Source organism: Camelus dromedarius, chromosome 27 (genome assembly GCF_036321535.1).
Source record: "Camelus dromedarius isolate mCamDro1 chromosome 27, mCamDro1.pat, whole genome shotgun sequence".
Classification (NCBI taxonomy): domain Eukaryota; kingdom Metazoa; phylum Chordata; class Mammalia; order Artiodactyla; family Camelidae; genus Camelus; species Camelus dromedarius.
This window is the reverse complement of record NC_087462.1, coordinates 23,924,420-23,952,240: the sequence shown is the minus strand read 5'-3', so window position 1 is coordinate 23,952,240 and position 27,821 is coordinate 23,924,420. Positions and strand designations below refer to the sequence as shown.

The 27,821-nt window shown below is 55.3% G+C and overlaps 3 protein-coding genes across 9 annotated transcripts in view; 2 read left to right on the top strand and 1 right to left on the bottom strand.

Annotated features, from left to right (window-relative positions):
* COL23A1 (collagen type XXIII alpha 1 chain) overlaps nucleotides 1-5,843 on the top strand; it is a 301,135-nt gene extending 295,292 nt beyond the window's left edge. The window contains exons 27-28 of the mRNA XM_064480158.1: nucleotides 1,365-1,403; nucleotides 1,838-5,843. Coding sequence (XP_064336228.1) covers nucleotides 1,365-1,403; nucleotides 1,838-1,840 — 42 coding nt within the window. The 3' untranslated portion in view covers nucleotides 1,841-5,843. The remainder of the gene's footprint in view (nucleotides 1-1,364; nucleotides 1,404-1,837) is intronic.
* Nucleotides 5,844-6,916: 1,073 nt separating this feature from the next.
* On the top strand, nucleotides 6,917-22,700 carry PHYKPL (5-phosphohydroxy-L-lysine phospho-lyase). Of its 6 annotated transcripts, none has more exons than XM_064480157.1 (13): nucleotides 6,917-7,026; nucleotides 7,844-7,962; nucleotides 9,019-9,178; nucleotides 10,427-10,501; nucleotides 11,123-11,210; nucleotides 11,288-11,404; nucleotides 12,918-13,000; nucleotides 13,264-13,489; nucleotides 15,704-15,858; nucleotides 16,226-16,315; nucleotides 18,234-18,364; nucleotides 19,337-19,418; nucleotides 19,806-22,700. In XM_064480157.1, exons 1-12 carry the CDS (start codon nucleotides 6,968-6,970, stop codon nucleotides 19,384-19,386), a joined length of 1,353 nt encoding a protein of 450 aa, XP_064336227.1. In that variant the 5' UTR covers nucleotides 6,917-6,967; the 3' UTR covers nucleotides 19,387-19,418; nucleotides 19,806-22,700. The 6 variants fall into 6 exon arrangements, with proteins under 6 accessions (XP_064336227.1, XP_064336226.1, XP_064336224.1 ...); XM_064480156.1 differs by having other exon boundaries at nucleotides 19,510-22,700; XM_064480154.1 differs by having other exon boundaries at nucleotides 19,292-19,418; nucleotides 19,510-22,700.
* On the bottom strand, nucleotides 20,141-26,499 carry HNRNPAB (heterogeneous nuclear ribonucleoprotein A/B). Of its 2 annotated transcripts, XM_031437942.2 has the most exons (8): nucleotides 26,264-26,491; nucleotides 25,934-26,170; nucleotides 25,014-25,182; nucleotides 24,166-24,324; nucleotides 23,852-23,983; nucleotides 21,866-21,986; nucleotides 21,064-21,204; nucleotides 20,141-20,754 (listed from the first exon to the last, which is right to left on the bottom strand). In XM_031437942.2, exons 2-8 carry the CDS (start codon nucleotides 26,146-26,148, stop codon nucleotides 20,684-20,686), a joined length of 1,008 nt encoding a protein of 335 aa, XP_031293802.2. In that variant the 5' UTR covers nucleotides 26,149-26,170; nucleotides 26,264-26,491; the 3' UTR covers nucleotides 20,141-20,683. The 2 variants fall into 2 exon arrangements, with proteins under 2 accessions (XP_031293802.2, XP_031293803.2); XM_031437943.2 differs by lacking the exon at nucleotides 21,064-21,204 and having other exon boundaries at nucleotides 26,264-26,499.
* Nucleotides 26,500-27,821: the final 1,322 nt, after the last annotated feature.

Below are 27,821 nucleotides of genomic sequence, written 5' to 3'. Positions count from 1 at the left end.
AGCTGAGTTTCCATACTGAAACTGACTAGATACTCACATCCGACCACCACAGCCAGGGGCATGGAGAGAGGAGCCTCCTGCCATGATGTGTATGGCCCCCTTCCAAAGGGGGTCAGGGCCGGGGACCCCAGAGGCCCAGCCCCCTGACCTTGGGTGGGTTAGTTTAGTCCTCCATTCCTCAGTCTCCTCATCCGTGCAGTGGGTATGTTAAACCCTACCTCCAGATGGTTTTGAGGAGGAAAGGCACACACTGAGAGGGCCAGGGATAGCAGACAGATCGGGTGGCCCAGCCTCGCAGCTCAGGCCCTGGGCCAAGACTTCCCTCTGAGTCATTAAGCCTTTGTCTTTGAAACAGGAGAATCCTAAATGCGGAGGCAGGCGCGGGGCGCCGGGCTCCAGGGGCCTGGCGAGGGGCAGCGGGCCCTGCCCTGCGGTACGCGGTCTGGCCTGCGGTGTGCTGTGTGGTGTGCTGTGCTGTGCTGTGCGCTGTGCTGTGTGCTCTGGGAGGCCTGTGCCCGCTGCCCTGGCCCACCTTCCTCCATCCCGCCTTCCTTTCCATTTCTGCCCCTCCCCCCACTTCCTGTTAGGTCCCAGCCTGTGTCCCCGGTGGATGCACTGGAGTTCTGGGGGGCATGGTCCCCGTGTCTGGTGTCTGGCGTCTGCCCGTGTGCTTCCGAATGGAGTGAACTGTTGTCCACCACAGCATCCCGCAGGGATGCTAGGCTGACTGACGACGGGTCTGCCTTTGTCCCTCTCTGGCTCCCCACCTCCGGGCCGTCTGAGAAAACCCACCCCCCTGCCTGTGACAGTCCCCACTCCAACCTGCCCACACACACCTCCCCACCCCAGCCCAGCTTCCACCCTGAGCTCAGCCTACCCTGTCTGCCACTCGGATCCAGACACAGGGACCAGGACAGGCCAGAGGGGAATCCCACTTCCTGGACTGTCCTCAAACACATCCTGAAGGCTCTTAGGTCCCCAGTGTGAGGAGCAGAGCCACTGTCACAGCTGCCAGGCAGCAAAGCCATGCAGCCCCTGGGTAGGGCCGGGGCCAGGCCCTGCTTCCAGCCCACAGACGTCCTGCACGATGCCCAGTACTCCGCAGTGTCCTGGTTCTGCCCACAGCACCCATGTCCCAGCAAAGCCCACGAGGGTGCACTTGGAACGAGGACAGTGAGGGCTGTTGTGCCCTGTGACTCTCCACAAGCTGGACAGGGCAGGCATCGGGCCCTGCCTCAGTGGGTCCAGTGGCCTCACATGGCAATTCCCAGGGCTGCAGCTCCCAACGCCCGGGGCAGGAGTGTGTGGAGCACAGAAATCTGACCAGCCCCCATCCCTGTCACTGAAACCTTCTTCCTTTCCAGGGCCCCGACGGGCTGCCCGTGCCTGGCTGCTGGCATAAGGTACCTTGCTGGAAAGAGTGTCCAGGGCAGGCTGGGAGAAGCTGGGACCAAAGGGGCCCCCGGGGCTGGGTGTCTGCCGCTCCCCAGGCTGCGACCGAACAGCCAGGTCTCCCTGGATGATTCTAGTTGTGACTCTCCTGTCTTGGGGCCCAGGGCCTGTGGCTGTGGTCCTGGGTGATTGTGCACAGCCCAGCCTGTGGGTCACTCAGGGCTCACTCAGCTCCTTGCCCAGCCATTGCAAAGCCATCAGCACCCGCTGAGGCTCTGTCTAAACCCCACCCCCCAGAGGGGGTGGAATCCAGGAGGCTGGGAGGAAGGGATTCAGTGCGCACCTGTTCCTGAGGAAGTGGGCAGGGTGGGGAGAGCTCGGCCCAGGGCAGGGCCTCCGGGGCCTCCCTGCGCCGCCTCACCTTCACTTTTCCCTCCTTTTCCAGTGATCCCCAGCACACAGCTGACAACCTGTACAGATCCGTGTGGACATTTTTAATTTTTGTAAAAACAAAACAGTAATATATTGATCTTTTTTTTCACGGGCTGTACCACCATCCCTGTGGCCTTTTAACATTTGAGAGTGTGCCCGGCCCAGCCCCAGAACGCTCAGCATGTGAAGCTGGTGGGAACATGGACAGGCCCAGTGGGGGCACGACGTACTTGAGGGCCACCTGCGGGACTTGGCTTTCCCGGGAAGGATCCGGGCCCAGGAGAGGTTGCAAAGACGCCGGCCAGGTTAGGCCTTCAGTCACCTGATCAGCAGAGACTCTGGCTGTCCTGCTGCCCAGGGCCCACCCCATCCAAAAAGGCTCAGGGCACGGATGGCCAAGGCAGCTGCTCCAGGCGTCTCTGGCCTCGGCACTCAGCCACAGCCAGCTGCCCATCCCTTGGGCCCACCGCCTGGGCCCTGATTCATCAGAGCAGGGCAGGACTCATGCCCAGCACTTGCAGCCGGACACTGGGAGCTGTGGGAAGCACCCCAAGCAGGTGGAGCTCCCACCGAGTTCCGCAGGCCTCAGGAAGCAGCCTGCCTGCCGTGAGGACAAGCATCCTGTGTCCAGGAGGAGAGGCCCAGCACTATGATCGCCACCGTGTGGACCCAGCTGCGGGGAGCCCTATGATCCCCGAGTGTGGAGGGCAGCAGGTCCCAGGCTGGGTGTCTGCCGCTTCCTGTCTATCTCCACGCCCCTCCAGAGCAGGGACATGATGGGACTGATGAGATGGACCTCCAGCTCAGAGTTTGGGTCTCACTGGCCCCAAGTCTCCCAGCCAGGGGAACTCTGGCCAAAAATGAGTGTGCAGATGAAGAGAGCCTCAGGGCTGGCTCCAGGCAGGCCTGAGTAGGGGGCCTGTGACCCGAGCTAGTGACCCTCTGAGAAGCGGCTGCCCCACCTCTGACAAGGGTTCCCAGCCACCACCTCTGACCCGGCCACTTGCCTGCCCCCTGTGTAGACAGATACTGTTGCGTGTAGTAAACCACAGATGTGCGTCTGGGTGTGCCTGTCCTTGCAGACTGCCCCTGGCACCACCACCAAGCGAGCTTTCAGCCTGGCCTTCGCTAGGTGGGGAGGGATAAGGGGACTGTCCCTGGGCCGGAGCCACCCCAGAAACCAGAGGAAGTAGCTCAGAGTCAGGGCAAAGATGGGGCTTGGCGTTGTGAAGACAAAGACTCAAGGCACGGCCCTGCCATGCTGCCACCTGAGCCCCCTTGTCCAGCCACCCGAATTACCAAGCCCCTGTGTGGCCTCTGACCGCTGCATAACAAAGCACCCCCAAATCTTCTGCCTTAAAACAGTGAGCCTTTCTACTTGTCTCTCACAGCTCTGGGGTAATGGGCTCAGCTGGGTGGTTGTGGCTCAGACTTGCCACACCTGCTGGTTGATGCTGGCTGTCAGCTGGGACCCCCGATGGCCAGGACACCTCTGTGTGTGTGTGTGTGTGTGTGGTCTGGGCTTCCTCACAGCATGGCTGCCAGATTCCCAGGTAGACCTCAGTCACCTTTTATGGCCAAGCCTCAGAGGTCAGGTGGTGTCACTTTCTGCCAAGATCACAGGTTCACCCTCATTCATCACCCTCATTCAAGGGATAACTGTTGACATTGCATTTTAAAGAGAAAATGTGGGGTAGGCGATCTTGCATCAGCCGTCCTAGAAAATTCAACCTGTCACTTCGTTGACGCTTACACTCAGACTGTGGTCTGGGGAGAAGCAACTGGGCGGAACACATGAAGAACCTAGGACAGGTGGAGCACCCAGAAGCGACCACAGTCGTGAGTTCCCTGTCTCCTCCTCACTCCAAGACAAAGCCAGTGCCACAGTCTTACAGCGTATTTCTACATCTCTCATCCCAGCTGGTCTTTACAACAGTCCCAAGAGAGGGACTCAGTGAACGTGCCCATTTCTCAGATGGCAAAATCGAGCACACCCGGGGCGGTATAGACAAGAAGAGGCCTGCAGTGACAGTGTCTCAGCCTTCTTCCTCCAAGGACTGAGGCCCAAGGAGGCCACACTATGGGTAGTATGGGTAGTTTCCCCCCCAGACCCCGCTATGTGGCCTCCTCGCTAAGCAAGAGGCCCAGCCACCTGCTGGCTAAGGAGAAAGAAAGCCCCCACTTCTGTTTCCCTCAGTTACTGGCACTAAGTGGAAGTCGTGTGGGTCACCAGGGAAGCCATAGTGTGAAAAGAAAGAGAAACATGGTGAGGCTGTGATGACTGATGGAGGCTACTGGGCGTCCAAGTGTCCTCTGGAGTTCTGGCGTCACCGCACCAAGCCACTGCACACTACAATTTGTAATTTGCTCCTCCCTGCACCCAGGAACCTCACCGGATCCCCTCTCCAACCCTGTGAAAGACAAGACCACTTTGGTTGGTGTCCCTATTTCTGCTTTACATGTGGGAAAAGTGGGGCTCCGAGGGGTAAGTCCCCTGCCCAGGGATACGCAGCCAGGACGTGGTAGCAGGTGTAGGACGGGACCCAGGCTCTTGGGTGTCCTCCAGTTTGTCTCTCTGAAATTGCTTGGCAGGGCATGGAGTCTGTGGGCAGGGCCATGATGCTGGGTGACTGGCAGGCAGATCCTCATGAGGGTAGAAGCCACAAGTACCCCGACTTCCCCAGATAATCCAGGAGGTCCTTTCCAGTGCCATCCAGCAGGACAGGGCCATTCATGGCTCACTGCTGCCCTCTTGTGGCCTCATGCTGTGTATTCTTAGGTCTGCAAACTTCAAAATTTAAAGTGCAGAGTACTCTAAGAGCTTAGAGTAGGGTCAAGAAACTACAGAAGAGTGAATGACTTGCTAAGGTCCCAGCTGAGACACTGGGGAGCACCTTGCCTTGCAGCTGAGCTTCAGGGATTGAGGGGCTCATGTCCCCCTGCCAAGAGGGCAGCTGTGCCCCACACTAGCCCCTTCCAGAAGTGAGGAAACACATTTACTGAGCCCCGCCGTGTGCCACGGCAGCTAAACTAATTACAAGGATGACTGTTCCCCTTTTGCAGATGAAACTGAGGCCCAAGAGGAGTGGGCTTGCCCAGGCCTCCTTCCTCCTCATCCCCAGGATACAGCTAGAAATGCACGGGATGCTTTCAGTCATCACAATGGTCGGGGGAACACTCCTGGTACTGGTGGGTAGGGCCATGGATAGCAGACATCTGAGACGCAGGAGACAGTCCTGCCCAATGATAAATCATCTAAGAATGTAACACCCGCGTTGAGAAACAGCTTGCCCTGGCTTCAAGTCTTGACTCAGCTACTTCCTCGTACCCCCTGCCCTCTTGGCCTCCAGTAGCACCTCAAAGGTCAGGCATGACATGATGGACAGAGGCATGCTTTGCATGGGGCCAGAGGAAGGAAAGAGTGGGCTCTTCTGAACAGGAAGAACGGGAGTCTTCCTGGAGTTGTCCTGCCCCTGTTGGAGATACTCTTGGCCCAGGAAATGGCCCAGCTTGGTCTGACCTCCAACCTCCTGACCCTGGACATCCTGGGAGTGAACTGGGCCTGACTGCGGCCTTCTCACCCTCTACCCTGAGGCAGGAGAAGTCTCTGTGCCAACCTGACTTCTCTGAGCTGCTCTGGGCCACAAGATAGGCTTGTGTTTGGGCTCAAGATAGGGCCAAAGATGGGCTTCACACAGGACTCTCAGTCTCCCTCTGCCACACACACACACACACACACACACACAACACATACACAAACATACACAAACATTCACATTGCATTTAAAGCTGGTCACAAGCAACCTCTCTTGGTCAACTTGGGAGGGATTTTTTTTTTCACGAAGTCATACCTAAGGTTCAATTCAGCTTTATAATTTAAAGGAAGAAACTCCATTCAGTTTGCAAAGACGAAAAAGTTCTGGAGATGGATGGTGGTGATGGGTGCACGTGAGGTACTTAATGCCACTGAATGTGTACACTTAAACATGTTAAAAATGGTAAATTTTATGTTATGTACATGTTACCACAATAAAGAAACTCCAAATGTTCTTCAATAAATGCCTTAAACATTTTACACTTGCACGGGGGAAAGATGAAGAAATCAGCAACAAGGGGGCAAAGCAAAGAGCTGAGAATCGTGAAGAGGTGGCAGGAGGGACAGCAGGAGCCTCCCCTGCCCCAGCCTGCCCAAGTCACCCCGCTCAGGCTGCAACCTCGCGCCCTTGTTCTAGGGTTCACCAAGGCAGAGAGCCCCATAAGGGGATACCTCTCTGCTCTCGCGGCTTCCCACGTTTTTCCTCTCGCTCTCTGGAGTTGGGAGTCCAGATTCTGAGGCACACTTAGCTCTGTGTCTGAGAGCAAAGCCCGCTCCCTTTACTGGCCATGAGTAAGGCTCCAGAGTCCCTCCAATTCCCCTCCCGCCTAAGCACTGTAAGATTCTCTTAGCGTTGCTACACCTCGGCTTCACCCTGCCTGGATTCCAGCAGGAGTCCTGGAGGTCGTGCCCATGACCTCCTCCGCCGGCCCCAGCAGTGGCCTTGTGCCCTCCTTCTGCCCTTCCTGCGGCTCCTTCAAGGGGCTGGGAAGCCCCGCGTCCTGCTCCTGCACTTCACCTGCCCCGAGGCTCCGGCTGTGCAGCAGGCTGGGCGCCCGTCACACCTGCCCAGGGAACGATCACGGCGCATCGTCCCATTTTATGCACGGGGAGGGCGACTCAGGGACTAAGCCCGAATCCCCGAGCGAGAACTGCCGAAGCTCAAGAGGCACGCACCTCGGGTGCGGGAGCAGCGGCAGGGTCACCGGGGGTCCCCTCCCAGGCAGGAAAACCGCAGCGGCGCGGATGGCGAGGCTCGAGGTTCATTCCCCGCCCGCATTCGGCGAGGCGAGCGCAAACACGGCACCCGCGCGGCGATGCCTAAAGAACTTGGCAGGGGTGGGACGCACGCCACGTTTGTTAGCGGGACGAATTAAGGAACCAACGCGAAAGGCACCAGCCGGGTGCAGGGCGAAGGGAACCCCGAGCAGCGCCCTGCGCGGAGGCGGGGACGGGGGCCCAGGGGCGGGGCTTGTGGGCGGGGCCGCTCGGGGCCCGCCCCCCGTGCACCCCTCGGCGCCGCGTTTCGGCGCGGCTCCCGGCGGCGCCATGGCCTCCGACCCGCGTGGGAAGGCCGCGACGCTGGCCCTGCGGCGGCGGCTGCTCAGGTACAGACGCGGCGGCGCGAGAGGGGGCGCGCGTGCGCGCACGACGCACGCACGACGCACCCACGTCTGGCTCGAAGCCCGCGGGCCTCCGCCCCGCGCGGCCTCGCGCGGCCTCGCCCGGCCCATCGGCCTCGCCCGGCCCATCCGCCTCGCTCCTCTGGCTCCCGAGACGCCGCGGCGCACGCCCGGGGCGAGCGGCCGCCGCCGGGACTTCCCTTGCAGCGTTCTGTCCTCACCCGCAGCCGCTGCCGGGCCCCTGGGAGTGACCCGGGAAGGGACTGGAAGTCCAGACGAAGTGGGGGTGGGGGGCCGGCTCACAGGCAGCCTTAGAGAAAGTCCGCCTTCGACCTGTGCAAGAGGGGATCTCGGTCGGACGTGGGGCAGGAGGCAGCCTTGGGCTAGAGCTTGGGGCTGGCCCCCAGCGGGCAGCTCTCGTCTGGGGCCCTAGAGCCGGTTGGCTCTCCTCTCACCCATCCCAGCGAAGAAACACTGTCATAGGGAGTCTGTTTGGGTCTGAGGCAGGCACCTTTTCTGGAACCTAAGAGACTAATGGGCACATACGGGAATGAATGAAGCCACACAGCCTTCAAATGACTTAAGAAACTATTTTAAAGTTTTAGCAATTTCTTATCCCATCCCTTTTCTCCTTTCCAGCCACCAGTGGAGTTGGGGGCTCCGGAGGCAGGGATGCAGCATTTTGCCCTTCAAGCTTTTGTCCTTTCCGGAAGTGGGGAAGGGGTGGGGCAGGCCTGGGGTGGGTGGATTTCTCCCTTCAGGTCTTCAGACATGGCTGTCCATTCCTTGCATGTCCCCACAGCAATTCCTGCAGACTCTTTTTTCCTGAGGATCCTATTAAGATTGTCAGAGGCCAAGGGCAGTACATGTACGATGAAGAGGGGACAGAATACATCGATTGCATCAACAATGTGGCTCACGGTCAGTATCATACCTGGTTGATGGGGCAGGAGAGGACGCCAAGACTGAGAACCTGGTCCAGGGGTGAGCCTCAGGTTGCAGAGAAGTACAGAGAACTCAGCTTCAGCTTAGCCAGCATCCATGTGCAGAGAAGGCCTAGACTTTCCAGAGTAGCAGAAGTTTCCAAGCAATAGCTGTGCTAAACCAGCATGAGTCAGAGACCTAGGTCTGGGGGTCTAGTTCCGCTTGGGAGTGACCGTGAGCTCAGAGAACAGCAGTGGGCCCGGCCATGACCAGCAACCCAACAGGGCCCTGGCCAAGCCCTGAGGGTCATCTCTGGTCCTAGGCAAGGAAACTAAAGTAGGAATGCAGTTATCCAGATGAGGCCACTAGAGCTGATGGAAGAACAGGGAGTCCAGTGAATCAGCAGGCAAATTGGAGGTTAATAAAGTAGAGGTTAAAAACACAGGTTCTAATTCCAGACTGCCTGGGTTCATATCCCTGTTCTCTGCTTGCTGACTTTGTAATCTCGGGCGAATTTCTTAAGTCTCTGTGCTCATTTGCGAAATAGACACGCTAACACTAGGTGCACGCCTCCAGGTGTTTTTAGGATAAAGTGAGTTAATTCATGTAACTTACTTAGAGTGTGCCTGGCACTTGGTGAGCCCTCAATACTGTTATCATAATCCTTGGCCCTTGGCAGTCATTACCTCCCGCCCTACTGATTGGTGAAGTCCAGGCCACCAAAAAACACCCGTACCCCTCTCCATCCCCCAAACCCCACACCCTTTGTCTTTGTTAAGCAGAAGGCCTCAAGCTTCCTTAAGAACATGGATTTCCTAGATTAGATTTCTGCCAGAGAAGTTTTTCTTCTGCCAGAATCTCAGGGACCCCTTTATTGGTCTCCCTTTCCAGACTAGCATCTCTGTCTGGCCCCTCTGTCTTCAGGCTCCCCTCTTTCCTCTCCACCTCTCCCTCCGTAACTGCATCTCCACTAGTTGGGTCTACAGATTGGGGCTGGGGGAGGCCAGGTGTGGTGGGATTGGCAGCTGTGTGATGGAGGTAGCTCTCTTGCAGTTGGGCACTGTCATCCTCTTGTGGTCCAAGCAGCACATGAACAGAACCAGGTGCTCAACACCAACAGCCGATACCTGCACGACAACATCGTGGATTATGCGCAGAGGCTGTCAGAGACCCTGCCAGAGAAGCTCTGTGTGTTTTATTTCCTGAATTCTGGGTAAGTGCACTCAGCCAGCCCCCAGCAGGAAGGTGAGACAGTGATAAAGAGATGTGCTTACGTGGGTGCAGGATAGTGTAGCCCACTGAGCGTGGGGAGAGGCAGCCCACCAAGTGTGTGCCGAGCACCTGTGCTTCCCAGCTGTAGGCCCTGCTGCTCTCTGTCCAGTTTTTTGTTCTCTTAATAAGGGATGCCATTTCCTCCCTTCCAGGATCATTGTTGTGGCTCACTGAAGTAATATGTCCCTTTAGTTCTGCCTTATGAGTACACAGGCACAGTGCTGGGAGCTACAGCCCAAACCCCTGCTCCATAAGGAACACAAACATCAAAGGTTCTTCAGAGAAATACAAAATCATAAGAAGGGTCATTGTCTGCCAGAAAAGTACTGGGAATAATGAGGCATAGAAGCAATGAGGGGACCTGGCATGCCCTGAGAGGATCAGGGAAGGCCTCCCTGAAGAAGTGATGTTAGGCTAAGAGCTGACTAGGAGATGACTAGGTGAGGAGGAAGGAAGGGTGCTGCTGCTCGCTCCATTGGAAGTGCTTTTGTCATGGTTGGTTGCCACATGGAACGGCCTGTGCAAAGGCCCTGTGGCAGGAAGGGTACCGGCATCCTGGCACACTTGAGGAGCCAAAAGGCAGCAAGTGAGGAAGGGCACAGGATGGGAGCAGACACTGGGGAGGGAGGCAAGGTCCAGCACCCAGGGCTTTATCATCAAGTGAGGAATCTGTTTTTATCCTAAGAGCATTGAGAAGCCATCAGAAGGTTCAGGTTTTTTCCATTATCATTTATTACAAGATATTGAATATAGTTTCCCGTGCTGTACGGTAGAACCTTGTTGTTTATCTGTTTTGTATATAATAATTTTTATCTGCTAATCTTAAACTCCTCATTTATCCCTTTCCCACCGGTAACTATAAATTTGTTTTCTTAGTCTGAGTCTGTTTTGTAAATAATTTCACTTGTGCCATTTTTTTAGATTTTACATATAAGTGATATCATATGGTATTTGTCTTTCTTTGTCTTACTTAGTATGATAATCACTAGATCCATCCACGTTGCAACAAATGGCATTTGATAAATATTTACCAAATGAGTAAGTGAATGACTAACAGATGGTATCCTGAGACTCTTCTTGCTCCTGGAAGGGCTCCTCCTTCCCTCCTGCTTTCTCTGTAGGAAGCAGTTATCCAGGAGGGAAACGCCCTGGACAGCTGTCCAAGCAGTGCCCAACTTTTCTGCCATAGGTCAGAAGCCAATGACCTGGCCCTGAGGCTGGCACGCCAGTACACAGGACACTGGGACGTGGTGGTATTGGACCAGTAAGTGCTGTTTCCAGTGCTTGGGCCCGCCGCTTATTGGGAATTGGCGAGGATCTGATTTGGGGTGCCTTAGTCAGGAAAGGTGAAGGGCCTGGGCTTCTGGAGAGAAGCATGAGGACCTGGCCACAGAGACACCCCTGCACCCTCCCCAGGCAGTTCTTTACTCTGGGTGTCCCTTCTGTGACGGCAGAGTATGGAAGAGTATTCTCTTCTGCGGGGCAGAGACTGCTTTATAAGGTGGTGAGAGTTGGTCCCACATTTTAACTCTCAGAACTGTTCCAACAGTATTGAGTCTCTCCCGTGCATAAGATCCAGCCCAAGATTGTCACATTTAACATGCATTATAACCACAAAGGAAAAACCCCACCACCACCACTTTACAGAGGAGGGAACTGGACCCCAAGAGTACATGATTGGCCACCATTACGTAGCTAGTAAGCAGCCTTGCAGGAAGGCTTGCTGACTCCGAGGGCCGTGCTCATTCCCGGCCCTAGGACCTGAGGGCTGTGTCAGAAAGGCTGGTCTTCCCGAGTGTCTCTGATGTGGGTAGACAGTTGTCAGGGCCAGGCCGGGGAGGACTTGTCACTGGGGCCTGAGCGCCCTCTCCCTTCTCCTCCCCAGTGCTTATCACGGTCACCTGAGCTCCCTGATCGACATCAGTCCCTACAAGTTCCGGGACCTGGACGGCCAGAAGGAGTGGGTCCACGTGGTATGCGCTGCCCCAGTGGGCAACAGGCCGGTGCTCATGCCCCAGCCTGGGTGACGTGGTGCTGTCACTCCCCGCAGGCACCTCTCCCAGACACCTACCGGGGCCCCTACCGGGAGGACCACCCCAATCCAGCTGTGGCCTACGCCAGCGAGGTGAAACGTGTGGTCAGCAGCGCACAGGAGAAGGGCAGGAAGGTAACCACCTCCACATGGGTCTGGTCCAGGAAGCGGCAAGTGTTGCCAGCCCAGGGCTGGGTCCTGGGAACCTTGAAAGAAATCGGAACCAGGGCCTCTCTGTGGGAATCTAGCAGGGGATTAAGTGCTCAGCAGAGAGATTAGGCAGAGATATGTCCCAGGCATTACTGGAGCCCAGGGGCCCAGGCTGGACTGGGCAGGTGTGAAGGCAGGCCCATGGAGGGGTTGCTGCCTGATTTCAGTGATGGAAAGTGAGTAGGAGTTAGCCACTCAGGTGGGGTGGGGTGTAGACAAGGAAAGGCATCCTCAACAGACGGGCAGCCTCTGCAGGCACCGCATGAGTGTGGGCCAGGCTGGGCAGGCAGGAGATCAACCTGGAGAGGCTGGCAGGACTGTAGGCCAGAGGACGCAAGTGCCCCTCTGGCCGAGGGGCCTTTACAGGGTTTTAAGAGGGGGAGTAATAAGACCAAGGGATGCACCTGAACGGGGCCAGAGACATGAGGACAGTGACAGGTGTCGGGCTGTATTGGCCCGGCTCAGCGATGGGGAGACCCACCCAGGGCAGCACAGTGGAGACGGAGTGTGGGGCACAGACAGGAGAGATGTGGCGTATACCCTGGAAGGGCAGCGGCCGTGGCGACAGTGGAGAGAAGGCAGCCAGCAGTTGGTGTGAGGGCTCTAGGGGGCTTCGCTGAAGGAGTGACAGCTGAACACAGGATATACAGCTAAGACAACTGGGAGAGGCTGGCAGAGCTGGATTCGGGAAGCCTGGCCTATGTGTTTTAGATGATCTGCACCTACTTATATAAAACCAGGAAAGAGATCGCTCTGGTGGCAGCATGAGTCAGGGATCAGTTTCCCACCCCCGTCCTCCCTTCATCCCAGCAGTAGCCTCTGAAGCGGCTCCAAGGCAAAACACAGTTTTGTCATTGTCATTTCTGTAAGCAAAATGGTCATCGAAGGGTTTCCAACAGGGCAGTGATGAGCTCAGGGTCTGGTTGAGGCGTCACCTGGTGGCCCGTGGAGGATGGGCTGGAAGAGGTCCAGTTAGAAAGCACTGCAGGAGGCCAGGGCAGAAGCTGGCAGGTCTGTCCAGGCGGAAGGGAAGGAATGGGTGCAGAGATGTCACAGGAGCAGAGTCAGAGGCTGTGCTGACTGGTGGGTGAAGGAGGAGGCTGAATCAAGAATAGGGCCAGATTGCTGTCCTGGGTGGGAGGGACGGGACTCACCGTGTGGGGGAAGGGAAGGAGCAGGCTTATTCGGGAGAAGCTGGTAGATTTCACCTGAGGCATGCTAAGCGCAAGGGGGCTGGAGGCATCCAGGTGCTAAGAGTTGGTCTGAGGCCTGAAAGAAAGCTACGTCACACACCGTGAGACATGATGGGAGCCTGAAGTCAGGGCGTAGCGAGGACAGTAGCTCATCCTGCTTGGCGCCAGCACTGAGCCAGCGTCAGCAGGATGCCCTCAGCTTGCCGCCCAGCCCCTCCACGGTGGCGCTCCCTTCTCGTCCACAGATCGCAGCGTTCTTTGCGGAGTCCCTGCCCAGTGTGGGAGGGCAGATCGTTCCCCCTGCTGGTTACTTCCCGGAAGTGGCGGAGTGAGTAGGTGGGAGAGGCTGCCCCAGGGATGGCAGGGCTGCGGTGGGGTTTCCCAGCCTTTGTTCCACATTCTGACCTCAGTCTGGACTATTTGCTGGAATTTTCAGTGAAGTCCTTGAGGAAATAGTGGCTCTGAGAAGGCCAGCCATCTGCCTAAGGTCCGCGCACCTTACTGTTGGCAGAGTCAGAACTCAAGAGCCCCAGCTCCCGGGCTGCCCCCTTTCACCACAGTCCCCCGTCAGCTGTGTGTCCTCTGCCACAGGCACGTCCGCAGGGCCGGAGGGGTCTTTGTTGCAGACGAGATTCAAGTGGGCTTTGGCCGAGTGGGCAGGCACTTCTGGGCCTTCCAGCTGCAGGGGGAAGACTTTGTCCCTGACATTGTCACCATGGGCAAGTCCATCGGCAATGGCCACCCTGTGGCCTGCGTGGCCACAACCCAAGCTGTGGCGAGGGCATTTGAAGCCACCGGCGTTGAGTACTTCAACACGGTGAGTGAAGGCTGCATGGCCAGGAAGCACCATGGTGGCTTCTGCACAAACAAGGCCACCGCTGCTCGCTAACTTTTTAGGAAATAGTTATTTTTCATAAATATATGTTATGAAAACATGCAGTGGGTTTTCATTATTTTTAAGTAGCATATTTTAAATTCTTAATATTTTTCAAATTTCTCAGTTTTAATTTCTGTACAGCAGATATTAATAGATATAACTCATGAACAAAAGCTCTGCGGGTTCCTCAATAATTTTTGAGTGTTGAGGGATTCTGAGACCAAAAGTTTGAGAAACACTGCGTTCTCATTCAGTTCTAGGTTTTTCAGATCTTTTTGTTAACTTCTGACTGACACTGAGGTGCAAGGGCCTGTCTCGTGTGTGATGCTTCTTCTTTTGACACTTATTCTGTAAAATGTGTTGCGGTGACCTGGAACTTGGTTGCACTACACATCCTTGAGAAAAATGTGTTCCCTGAATGTTGGCCAGACTCTCTGGATGTCTCTTAGGTCGGACTTGTCAATTGTGTGGTTTGAATCTTCTGGATTCTTTCTGGATTTTTTTTTTCCTACTAACCTATTAGTAATTGAGGACTGTGTGTTGAAATCTCACACTATAATGAAAACTGATCCGTTTTTTCCTGTAATACTATTTACTTTTTTCTTCCTGTATTTTGAGGCTTTTAAGTATATGTTGGCCAGGCCATGATTCTAAACCAAAGATGCTCTTGGTAGATAGACATGCCAGCTTTTAACAAGTTCACAGTTAATAATGTTATATAAGAAGTAGCCTCAATCCATCCCCTGTGTTCATTCCACACATGGTTTGCTTTGGACGTATCAGAAAGCTGCCTCATAGCAGAATCGCCTAGAAAGCTTTTTATGATCTCAAGTATGAGGTTCTGCATGCAAATTTTCAAGATGGTCTACAGGATACCACTACACACCCATTAGAATGGCTACAATTAAAAAGACTACAATTCCAAATGTTTTTGAGGATGTGGAGCTACTGGAGTTTCACAGAATGAGTGGTGAGAATGTAACAAGGGTTGTAATAATACAGCCACTTTGGAAAACAGTTTCATAGTTTTTTTTATAAAGAAATATACATTTATCAAGCAGTTCAGCCATTCCACTCCTAAGTTACCTAAGACAAATGAGAACTTATGTTTACAAAAAGACTTGTTATAAATGTTCTTAACAGTTTTATTCATAAATAGCTCAAAATCAAAATAAGCCAAAGGTCTATCAACAGGAATCTGGATTAAAAATGGTGGTATGTCCATACAGTGGAATACTATGCAGTCATAAAATGAACAAACTACCAATGCATATAACAGTATGGATGAATTTGTAAAACTTGTTGAGCAGAAGCCAGGCACAAAAGGGTCATATTTTGTGATTTCCATTTGTATGGCATTCCAGAAAAGGCAAGACTGCAGTGACAGAAACAGGTCAGTGGTTGCCTGGGCCAGCAGTGGAGGCCTACGGTGCAGGTCCTTACTCAGACACCTGCAGTCAAAGCACTCAGGGTGCCTGAAGGGACAGCCAGTGCCAGTGTAGCCAGATAGGCCAGGTTTGTTTTAAGTCAGAAAAACACATTTTTGTGTGAAGTCTCCTTTTAAAACATTAGCACCTAATTCAAAACTCTTAATTATGCCACACAATCCGAACAAAGTGAACCCTCAGGCCCCATTTGGCTCACGGACAGCCAGCTTGTGATTTACACCCTAAAATCTGCCCTGGGCTCAGCCAACAGAGCCCTGAGCTCGAACCACACAGAGCGGCTTTTCCTGGGTGTGGCTCTGGCGTGTTGCCCACGACCCTCCCGGAAGGAGGTGACGAGAATAGTGCAGCGCTGTGGGTCTGGGCCCAGCCCACAAGGTGGGGCCTTGACGCCTCTCGACAAAAACCAGCTCTGTGGGAATGCCCAGTACACCTTCCCCTCTGATTTTTGCATCTCCTCAGGGCTCCTCCTGCGCCCCTGGGGGTACTTGACCTGAGTTACTGTCACATTAGCACCTGGGAAGGTGGGACAACCCAAGAGGGCCTCAGGAGAACCCCATTTACTGCCCCGCATGCTGAGCCCTGTGGGATTCGGGCCTGTGCTCGTCACTGCCCTTGGAATGTGTGTGGCAGTTTCCTGCCCTTCACACTCCCCGGGGCATGGCCCGCTCTGCTGGGCATCTGACATGCTCTCTGTCCCCTGGCTTAGTTTGGGGGCAGCCCAGTGTCCTGCGCTGTGGGACTGGCCGTCCTGGATGTCTTGGAGAAGGAGCAGCTGCAGGCTCACGCCGCCTCTGTGGGCAGCTTCCTGATGGAGCTCCTTGGGCAGCAGAAAGCCAAACATCCCATCCTTGGGGACATCAGGTGAGACCCAGAGCAGCAGTCACTATCCACGAGCGAACCACCTGGGACAGGGGGAACTTTGATCTCCACTCCACAGAAGAGAAAACGAAGCACCAAGAGATGCTGTTGCCCAAGGTGGCACTTTGGGGGCAAGGAGTGGCGGGGCTGAAGCCAGGACAGACTTCCCTGTGTCCACATCAAGGGCCCCTCCCCACTTCCTGGCACTGTTTCACACCTTCCAAAGGTCCCTTGGCTCTAGGCCTCCCCAGGAGGTAAAGGGCCAAGCCCTGGGGGGCTGATAAGGGCTTGGCTGAGGCCCAGGCAGTAGGTGAGAGCAAGGACCACAGTCCCTTAGGCCTGGCCTCTGAGCTGTCACCTTCTGCTCCAGGGGCGTTGGGCTCTTCATTGGTGTGGACCTGATCAAAGATGAGGCCACGAGGATGCCAGCAACCGAAGAGGCTGACTACGTGGTGTCCAGGTATGTTTTCTTCAAACAAGTTGACTTTGCGTTGTCTACAGCCCTAGCCGGGAGAGCCCACATCTTGCCTCTCCTTTTGTCCACCATGTTCCCGGGCACTCTGGGCCCACCGAGGGTGGACTGAAGGAGGTGGCTTTTAGCCTCTGAGTTGGTAAGAGGGCTGCCAATCTGTGCACCCCCTTGACTGGGCTCTGCAGACAAAGAAAGCTCTGTGCCCAGTGCCTGGCAGCAAAGACTTCAGGTGGGCGCAGGCCACTCCCAGCCTGAGCAGCCACTTCCACCAGAAATGCCAGCGCTGCAGGAGCTCAGACCAGGCTGCCCCAGGGACACACCTTCTCCAGAGCCCCACCAGGGGCTGTGGCAGAACCAGAACCCCAATTCCTAGAGCAGGGTCTTCAAATAGACAGGGCTCCTGCCGCTCATCTGGGTTCAGCGGGTCCGGATGACTCGGCACCTCAGGACTCAGAAGCCCTTGTCCCAGCTCCGGTTTGCGTGTTCTTTCACTGGAACCCCAGGCAAGCCCCGAACCCCACGACCTGTTCCCTTCCCTTTTTATCTCCATTCCTCACTCCTGCCTCCTTGGAAAACCATTATAGTGGCTGATGTGTGTCCTTATTCAAATTGTGACACATGCGTCATCCTGTTCTGAATTCACATGAACAGTACTGATGTAAAAATCTTTCCTGCCACGGCTTTTGAGGCTGACCCCTCCTAAGCGGCCGTCCAGCTCTGCCTTCTCTCTGCTGGTTGGGCACATTGACCAGCTCACCCACCCCTTCCCCCAGGGAGCTCAGGACTCGGGACTGCAGAATGGTCTGTGGGAAGACAGCAGCCAGATCCCCAGCCAAGCCTGACCTCCTCCACCTTAAAACCACCCCAGTGGTTTCTCCAGTTCAGTGAGGAAACGAACCGGGGGCAGGTGCTTCACTGGCAGTCACCCTGCTAGTCAGAGGAAGAGCTGGTTTTGAAGTTCAGAACCTGTTCTTTCTAGCACGGCCGCTGTCAGTGCCAGGAAGCCTGGGATGGGAGAAAGGAGCCAGCGGCCGACTGAGAACACCCTGCTCCTAACAAGGCTTATATAAAAAGAATAAAAGAGTTAGTGGGAGTCAGAGAGTACATACAGTCACATCAGACCCCTTTCTCAGGCTCCAGGTGGGTAAGGCCCTTTCCTAGCTTAGAAGTGTAAATGTAGAATAAAAATGATTCTTAGGTACCAATGACCATGTTAAAGATGGGGACGGTATCTTCCAAAAAAGAACTGAAAATTAGAACTGTTAAGTCCTCTGGGCTGCAAGACAACCTGGGGGAGGGCAGAGAAACAGGGCTGGCAGGGAAGTTACTGGGGCTAGGTAAGTGTTCCGTGGGTTCCTTATGCTACTCTGTGAATGTTAGCTTTTTTCGACTTAAAAAGTAAACCATAGCAGGGAGGGTACAGCTCAGTGGTGCACGAAGTCACAGGGTCCTGGGCTCAAGCCCAGTACCTCCATTTTTTAACAAACCTACCTACCTATGTCCCGTCAAAAAATACAGAAATGTTAAAGTAAACCATACACATCACATAAACCATCCATTAAAATGGGAGGTGCAGGGACTCTTGCTGCCCACATTGTAGCCCCGGGGCCCATCTCAGCTTGGCTTAGACTGGGGGCCCCAGAGATGAATGAAATGAGGCCCCTGCTTTGGGGCCAGCAGGCTCAGGTCCAGGTGTGGGGCAGCCCAGGCGGGGGCCATTGTGCTGAGCCGTAAAATCGGGCAGGAGCTTGGCAGAGGGTGGCTGGGGTCGTATCCTGGTGCGAACTGGCCTGTGGAGGGTCCTGAGGGCACTGTGGCTGCGGCCCTGCCTACGAGGCCAAAGTCAGGCTGAGGAAGATCTGGAAGGCTGGTGGGCGGCAGGCCCTGCTGTGCCCTGTCCTCACAGGCTGAAGGAGAACCACATTTTGTTAAGCACGGATGGCCCGGGGAAGAACGTCCTGAAGTTTAAGCCCCCCATGTGCTTCACCTTGGACAACGCACGACTTGTGGTAGCAAAACTGGATGCCATCCTGACAGGTAAGCTGGAGGCCAAGAGGCAGCTGCTGACTGTCTCTAGAACCCAGCATGCCCAGGGACTGGGCTGTGACAGCTGAGCCAGGCCTCTGAGGCGTGTGGGAAGCAGGGAGCTGAAGTGGAGGCCTCCCCTAATTCCTGCCTGTACCCCCCCCAAAACTCTGAGCCCTAGGTAGGTGGGAGCTGAGCCATCTCCCCGCCCCCCCCGGGCAGGTACCAGCGTGGCAAGCAGGACAAGGGCTGTAAGCCTACCCACCAGAACTGCAGTGGGAGAGTCCATTCTGTCCTTACCGCTTCCATGAGATGAAGGTGGCAGCTTTGTGCTTTTTCAGCTGCCAAGTGGCTGAAACAAGATTTGTGCCCAGGATTGACTCAACGCAAAATGAAATTCCTCCCCACGTTCCTTGTCATTTAGGAAAGTCAAGGTCTCCCTTAAATCCACCTACAAGGGAACCTAATTACCAAATTGGACATAACTATGTATTGAGGCTGCTTAGCACGCGAGCAGAGTGCTCAGTGGGGGACCCAACAGGCAAACTCCTGTCCTCATGGTAGAGATCAGAGCAGCCCGGCCACTCACACCCCAGCCCCCTTCCCAGGACACTCTGCTGCTGCCCCCAGGTCTCTGGAGCTGAGGCCCAGTCCCTACTAGGTGTAACTGCTGGTGGTGTGGGGACCTGCTGGGAGAAGGGAATGTGTGTGCAGGGAACCTGGGAAGAAAAGGCTGATGGCACATAACTGGCTTGGAATTCCTGTAGAGGGGACTTGAGCCCAAAGTCTCCTGAAACCTGAGGGCTGATTTTTGTCCTGTTGGGAAACTGCTGCTGACCCTGTGGCTGGGGGCCCACACACTTGGGTAAAGGGTGGGGCACGGGCTTGGACAGGCCAGTGGGCACACTCTCCATGCTGAAGGCAGGGCGTCTTCAGCAGAGGAGAAAGGCTGGCTAGTCTGGGTGGCTCTGCGGTCTTTCCCAGACATGGAAGAGAATGTGAGAAGCTGTGAGACCCTGAGGCTCCGGCCCTGAGGGAGGCCCTGCTGAGGCGTGTCCTTCTCTGGGTAAGTCTGGGGCCTTGCTTCCTGCTCCCAAAGGCCCAGGACTGGGCTCCTTACCGTCCAAAAGCCAGCAGCTCCAACTCCTTTGTTCCAGGTGATGTCCCTCTCTGTGAGTGCCAACGCTAGGAGGCTCTGGCTGCTCCTCACCCCTCCCCGGCCAACATCTCCCGAATACTTTTGGATTTGATTGCTGGGCCAGGAGTGGCTATTTCCTCTGCCAGCCAGTGCCTCTAAGGGAAAGGAAACTTCTGCCAGGCTCCCCCCCCACCTGGAGCCCCAGCCCAGTGCCGCCTCTCGCAACTACCTGGTCCTGGCCTTCCACTCGGTGCCAGAGCCAGCACGGCCTCGCCCAGGTCCAGCTGGCCCTTACGGCTGTGCTCTCCTCTTCAGGTTCACACCGCCTCCACCAGAAGGTAGAGAATCCCACTGGTGAAGACAGGTGTTCCAAGGTGCTGCAGACTCACGCTACCCTGGGGCAGTGTCCCCACTGGGGATGGTGAGCCCTCACTACACCATCATCACTCTCTTCAACAGCTGCCTCAAGCTTTCTTTAAAGGCTTGAGTCCTGGGCAGGGCCAGGGCCATGTCATTAAAAGAAATTAGCTAAGGATGCGGATAGTGTGCGGTTATGCCTGACAGGGCGGTTAGGTCATGAAAGACACCGGAGCTCAGAAAGCTCTGGAGCACCTGCCCCCTTTCACAGTGTGCCCCACACTCACCCAGGCTCAGGGGTTTTTAAATTTTTATTTCAAAAGCTTGGATAGCTTCAATATCCAGGTCGTGGCAAAATCAGGACACGTGTAAAATACCTTACAATACATTAGATTCCCGAAAGGTACCAAAAAGTACAGTAAAATTAACACTTCCATTACAGGAAATGTATGACACAAATAATATAAAATTAAAAGGTGAAAAAAGGTGACACTGGTTTCCTAAGATACAATTTACTCTTTACAACCAGGGTCCACACAGATGCAGGCTGCAGAGCAGCAGTGGGAAGCAGACCCTCCGGCCTGGCTCTGGGTCACCCGGTAATAAAAAATCAGCCCATAATGCCTCTCTGGCCTCTTAAGACACCACACGCTGCCTAAAACAACTAGAGCTCTGGAAATATTGAACAGGAGAGTGATTTCCAGGGGGAAATTTTTAAATAAGATGCACATGGGACAGGCTATAGAAAGTTTGCCAAGTTAAATTTGGTACATAATTGTGTTCACTCGATATCCAAACAAAGCGTGTGCGGTCAGTCGGGCACTCCTGCCGAAGCCTCAGTATGGCTTGTAGTTGTTCTGATGGCCACCGCGTCGTTGGCTCTTCCCGTAATTTGTGCTACCCTGACCTAGGGACGAGAACAACAGTGACAGCAGCTACAGCTTACTGAGCCTTTACCCTGTGCCAGGCGCTTGAGAGGCATCCTCACCGGAGCCGACAACTCTGTCCAGCAGGATGTCTTCCCACCTTCCTGAGGCCCACAGCTCAAGAGCTCCAAACTGGGGAGCTCCAATGACCGAGCCAGGCCACAAAGCCCAGCCTGTCTGACTCCAAAGCCCCTGCTGCCAGCGGCCCATGCTGCCAGCGGCCCCTGCACTGTCTGTCCTGCCTCCCGGGATGGGCGAGCAGACGGGGGGTCTCCCTCTCTCCTACTTACTGTAGTCGTAGCCGGGGCCGTAGCCGTAATAGCCATAGGGCGAGTAGTCGTAGCCGCCATAGCCAGGCCCGTAGCCCTGCTGGTAGCCGTAGCCCTGGTTCCAGTAGCTGCCGTAGCCCTGATTCCAACTCTGACTCTGACCTGTGGGGGGAGCAGGGCACAGGGGCCCATGGACCATTTAGCACACGCAGGAGCTAGGATGGAGGAGATCCTGCCCTTTGGGTGGCGAGGTTACTATGGCAACTCAGAAAGGCCAAGGGGCTGCTGTCCTGGTGTAAAGGGCCCTGGGCCCAGCCCTGCAGCTGAGAGACCCAAGCTGGGGATGAGAAGGCCAGGCCAGGAAACTAACTTCGCTGGGGCAAATGAGGCAGCTCACTCTCATTCACGTCACCCTCTGATCACCCCCACCCTCCCTGGCAGCTTGGCCTTAAAAAGGATGGAGTTCAGGCTTTGGAGTCAGAGGGGCCTGGGATGGAAGGTTAAGCGCCTGGCACAGCCTTGCCCTACCCTTCTGCCCACCTGCCCACGGGTGTGCCAAGACTCAGAACAGCCAGAGCCAAGCGCGCCCCACCGTGCCCCACCACTCAAGAGTGATGCAGATAGACGCCCCCTCTGCCCTGGGGCCCTACAGCTCTTCCACTCCAAGCAGCAACAGCACCACAGCCTCGACCCAGGAGAACCAGTCCTGGTCCTGCCCACCTGGCTGCACTGAGCACTGGAGGCCAGAAAGCCCCCAACGACAGGCACAGAAGCTCCATGCAGGCAGGAAAACAGAACCTGTCTTCACTGGGGATCCACTCACCTCCTCCACTTCCGCCACCACCGCCGCTGCCTCGGTTCCCTCGGTTGCGATTCCCGCGGCCCCCGGAGCCATACTGCTGCTGTTGATAAACCTCTTTAGGCTGAGCCACCTTGATTTCACACTGAAAGCCAAGAGAGCAGTGGGTCATGCCAGCAAGAAGAGCTCTGGGCAGGGAGTGTGCATAAAGGCCTTCACTGACCAACACTCAGATGGCACATCTTGTCTACCTGCTCATAAACAGCACGTGCTGCAATAGAAACCACCCCGGGACAGTACCCAGAAGCACAACTAGTACCCAGACTGAAACTCACACACAAGCGCCTTTTTGGCTCAAGCCCTTCCCCAGGACACTTGAAATGATGGGATACACCAGTAGGTCTGCAGAGGGTCACCCTTGGGCGCTCCACATCTAACAAGTGGGAGGAGAGCTGCAAGACAGCCGGGCCAGTGCCAGGCCAGTGGAGGAAGACACCACACCAGGTGTTAGTCTGCAGCCACCTTGGCCCTACTGGGCAAGGGAGTCAAAGAAGGCCTCCATTAGAGAAAAAAAGCCTCCCTTTTCCCCCAACAAGAAATAAAACATCCCACTCAAATATGCCACTGAGGCAGCAACCCTAACCTCCATCTTATATAGGAAGAAAGCCACTGACGTTCAAGGCAGGCCTTCCATAAGGCCACAGTGCTCCCCCCACTTCCTCCAACCACTAGTCTGTTGTTGGGACGGGCTAGATGTGTCCCCTTAGGGCCCAGAGACTTACTTCCTTTTTGCTCACAACTGTCTAGTGCAGGTGGGGTCACAGACCTTCCAGTGCTCCTACTCAAGTTTTTTTTTTTTTTTAAAAAGTCCACTGACACAACCTGCCCCCGTTAAGACTAGTAAGAAACCACTTTATACAAGACATCCCTATACAAGCACTCATATAAAAATTGGCAAGTTATCCCCAAGTGATGTAATACCATGTTTTCTATCTTAAGTTTAAAACGCCAAATACACCAACTAAATAAACTTACTCTGCGACCACCACCAGTAGTTTGTCTAATCCTAACAGGCTCTGCCTGCCCACTTCACATTATGGCACAAGGAAAAGGCCTCTCTCTGTGTCACTGTCCTCTGGGGTAACCATTAATGGGTGACATCTCACGTAAGAGCCCCATGATCCAATCTCATTTTACATAAAATTTAAGGTCCCAATCCCAAATCCAATCTTTCCAAATTCCTAGCCAGGATTGAGGAGCCCCACCCTACCGGTCCCACCTAATCTGGCTGCCACCCCTGCTCAGGCAGAGCCTGCCACACCCTGCCGACAGTGGGCCACACCCTCAACTCCCAACTGCCACCTGGAGAACACTTAGAGCACATTACCTACTCTCTCCTGTCCAGAGTTCAGGGGTTAGAGCTGCACCTCAGTGTACACCTCACTGCACAGGACTCTGCTCATCTGAAGTTAAACGGGCCCTGGGCTTAAGCTGGCCAGGACCCTGGGAGCTCTTTGGGAAGGATCTTTGGGATGGCAATTAATTTAACCAGTGACCAAAGGGTATAGAGGTGAAAAGATTTGGTTGTAGCAGGAATAAAGATAGGAGAAAAGGCTGCGGCAAGCTCTTAACAGAAAGAGACTTGACCACAGGGAAATCAGTAAATGGCAGCTTTAGAGTATTTTCTGAGAACTTAACTGCAGGCCTTATACACTTTGTACTCTAGCGCCCTAATACCTTGATCTCTAGCTTTAAATCAGGAATTGAAGAAGCTACTCAGCGTACTCCCTACCCCACAGAAGCCTCCCATCCTCTCCTGCCTCCCGCACATCCTGTTTACTGCCAGTTCTACTAGCCAAGGAGTTCCCCGAAGGACAGGACCGCCCGCCCCTGTGAGGACAGCAGACACTGCAGTAAGCTGTGCCCTGGAGAACTCCTGCAGGTAAGCCCCTGACTCACACCCGGAAGGGTCAGCAGGCGGCCACGCACACACAGCTGGGGACACCTTACCTTACTTCCACTGATAGTGTGGAACTTTTTCTCTAAAACTTTCTTCACAGGTTCCTCTTCTTTAAAGGTGATGAAAACAAAGCCTCGTCTTTTGTTTGACTTTGGATCCATTGGAAGTTCAATGGCTTCAATCTGTAAACACAGGCAAAGCTCAGGACCAATGCCTGCCTCCCTTACCCCAGGGACTAAATTAGGGAACTCAGCACTCACATAAACACCAGAGACTGGAAAGAGCTCCAGCCAGCCAAGACTGCCAAGGACCAAGAAAGCAAGCTCAGGGCAGCTGGCAGGCCTCTCTGGGGGCATACACTCACCTCCCCAAACTCGCCGAAGTACTCCCTGATCTTCTCCTCAGTGGCTTCAGGATTCAGACCCCCTACAAAAATTTTCTTTACTGGATCCTTCTTCATGGCCATGGCCTTTTTGGGGTCAATGACACGGCCATCCAGCCTATGCTCCTTCTGGTCTAGAACCTGTTCCAACAGAAGCAAGTTGAATACCAACTTGGCAGCATAACCCTGGACAAGGCTCTTCTCTTTGAGCCACAACATGTACACAAAACATGCTTCATCCCCTCCAACCTGACTTCCCAACCCAGCCCCCAAACTTCAAGTACACCTGGTTTACCTAGACACGTATAAACCTGTCCTCACCCATGCTGTGCACCCCTGTTCCTGCCCGGGCAGTCCCAATTTAAGGCCTCTCTCCTCCAGAATTAAAGCAGCAGAGATTAAAAGCACAAGCTAGAGCTGGGGTGCTAGGACTGGAATTCTCACCCCCCACCCCTTACTACCAATGTGATCTCATCTACTTACACTGAGCCTTAGGTTTGTTGTCTTCTGTAAAGTGGCCTAAAATAATGCCTATCTCCTAGCAACCACGAACTCTCGTCTAGTTCCCGCAATGAAGCATCTGCTTTAACAGGGTCCAGAATAGGCACCAAAGTAAGTGGTCCACTATAATCTCCCTGGACCACTTTAGCCCATCCTCACTCCTCCCCTTAGTCTCTACTTTTAATCCCTTTAAAAACAGGAGCATAAGTTCCCAACCTCTCTGCTTTTCCCAAAGCACTCAACCACGTACAGAACACAGAAGCCAACAATAGTCTAAGAACGTCGTTCTCTTAGAATACAGGCTGCTGACAGTAAAGTACCCAGCTTACCTTCTCCACACTGGCTGCATCTTTGAAGAGGATAAACCCAAATCCTCTTGACCGGCCCGTGTTGGGATCCATTTTTATTGTACAGTCAACGACCTCTCCAAATTTGGTAAAATAATCTTTTAGGTCCTTTTTGCTGGTATCCCAGCTCAGGCCACCAACGAACATTTTTCTGAAATGGTGAAGTGAAACACATGGCAAGTCTTAAAAAAAAAGCTATGAGTTTAGAACGACTGATCCTGGCAAAGCTTTCACTGAAAGGATTATAAACAAAGCCACCTTCCGGACAAAGGTCTACCCTTAGAGTCTGTAAGGGTTCTACCGCTGGAAGAGATTAACAAATCTCCACTACCCTCCCAAACCCAGCCTTGACCCCAACAAAGCCTCAGGTGACTCCGCACCCGGAGCCTGGCGAGGGAAAAGGCAGCCTGGCCTGAGAGAGGCCCGGAGCATCACAACTAGCTGGAAGAAACCTGATTTGTCTAACCAACACGTATCAAAACGCTACGGCCCCTGCCGGGGCACCCCCTTGCAGAACTCGCTCTCAAGGAACTCCAGGCTTCCGGGGCCGAGCCGCGTTCAGACCGTGACTCCGCCCTCGGCAGGAGGCGGAGGAGGGAGGCCGGGGCGCGCGCCAACTCCGCCCACGCAGCCAGGGCAGCCCGCGACCGGCTCGGCCCCGGGTGCGAGCGCACCCCCCCGCTCCTTCCGGGCCGCCCGCCCCCAGCCCGCTCGAGCGGCCCCGGGGCGGCGCCAAAGTCGACCCAACAAACTCCGGCAAACTCCGGCGCGCGGCGCGGCGCGGCGCGGCTGGGCTGCGGGCAGCGAGCAGGCCCGGCCGCCCCTCCCCCCGCCGCGTGGCGCCAACAAAAGGCGGCCCCGGAACAAAGGCGGCGCCCCCGTCGGCCCGCGGCCGCACCTACCCCGCGTCCTCCTCGTTCTTGCTGGCGTTGATCTGGTCGCCCTCGGCGCCGTTCTGGTTGCCGGACGGGGGCGCCGCGCTCCCGCCTCCGGCTCCTGCCGCGGCCCCGGTGCCGGTGCCGGTGCCGGCCGGCGACTCGCCTTCGGGGGCGGCCTCATGTCCGTTCTCGGTGGCACCCGTCGTCTCCATGGGCTGCTCCTCACCCGCTTCCGACATGCTAGGCCGAAGCGCGCGGCTCCTGCAACGAGAGGCCACATGCGGCCACAGCGCGTCAGGCCGGCGCAGCTCCCGCCCGGGCTCCCGCCCGCCGCCCGCGGGCCCGGCCGCTCACCTCGCCGCCGATGACGCCGCGGGGCCCTCTCGTCCCCACCCGCTGGGAAGGCGCCGCGGGCTCCGCCGCGCTCACGCTCGCGCTGCCGGACCTGTCCCCCGTCTGCCGACGGAGCCGCCGCAACCTCGAGTCCTCCTCCTCGGCCGCCGCCGCTGCCGCACGGAACCCACCAACTAACAAGCGTGCTTAGGCCCGCGCGGTGCCGCCGCCTGACAATGCCGACTCGTGGCGCTCTTTATAATGCCGGAGCCGGGGCCACCTCGCAACAAGGCGCATGCTCATTGGCCTCGCCGGCCCGTCACTCAACCCCGCTCCGACGTCCCATTGGTTGCAGCGCCGCACGCACGCTGGAGCCGGGCGGGCTTTGTCCTCATTTTAGAATCCGCGCGAGCCGGGGCCTTGCGGAGGGTCGCCGGGCTGGTGGCTTGACGGCACCACCTGGTGCGGCCAGCAGCCCGAGGCTAGCTAGCTTCTGTGGGGCCCAAGACTGGCCCTCGGCCCTCTGAGGCTGTAGTCTCTCGTCGCGGTGCGCCCCGTCCCAGCCATTAGCAGCCTCGGCCACTCCATTTCCCAAAAGAGGAAACAGCTCTAAGAAATCTCGGAAACCAGGGTCCCCGGCTGGAAATGGCAGAACCCGGCCTTCAGCGATTGGGCGCTTAGTGTCCTCCAGGGTCCTTGGCCTGGCTGGGAGAAGTCGGGACGGAGCCCGCCCTGCCGCCTTGACCTTGGTGCTGTCTGAGCCACGCGCTCCCGCCCTTTCTGCCACCTCCCCTGGGGGCCAGATGCGGGGAGGGGGCGGAGTCCGCCAGGTGACTTGCCAGTGATGCTCCACCGAGATGTGGCGGGAGGAAGCGTTGGGAGTACCATATCCCCCAGTCTTAGGTCACCTGGCAACACCTGGACTATTAGCATCATATTTACACTTTTAGAGTCATTTATTTTTTGCTGAAATCAATTTTTAAGAAAAATTCACCACTTCCGTGAAATGATGAAGTTTGAGGGAAGGGAAGAATAGTCCTCTTTTTCTGGTAGAAAAACCCCTTACTATTTATATGCTTGACCACCAAGCTTGAAAGGCCTGCATAATCCCGTGATTCCTTTTAATCAAATGGGTGACAGACCCCGAATGAACCAGGATTAAAACCTCTAAAGCCTGGGGATTACCAAATAACGGCAGAACAGTAGTAGCTGATGTTTCCTACTGGGTTCCTGCGGCCAGGCCCCGTGGTGGGCCGGGCGTTCTGTTTTCTCATCTGGTGTCCTAACAACCCTGTGGAAGGTGGTACCTACCAGTTTATAAATGAGAAAACAAGCCTAGAGTCCTGGTCCAGAATTCACTTCCTAGTCTGACCAGCCAGTGTAGTTACCATAAGAATGTAAAATGTGACACTTTCACATTTGGAAAAAATAATTTTCAGATAATTTGAAAATTATTAGCCACACAACGCTGCATTTCCCCCAAAGTATCAACCACCTAGAGCTGGGGCACCCACCCCCCAGATTAGCAAATGCCTCTGGTTCATCCCAAGGTCCATCTGACCATTTCACTTTCAGGCTT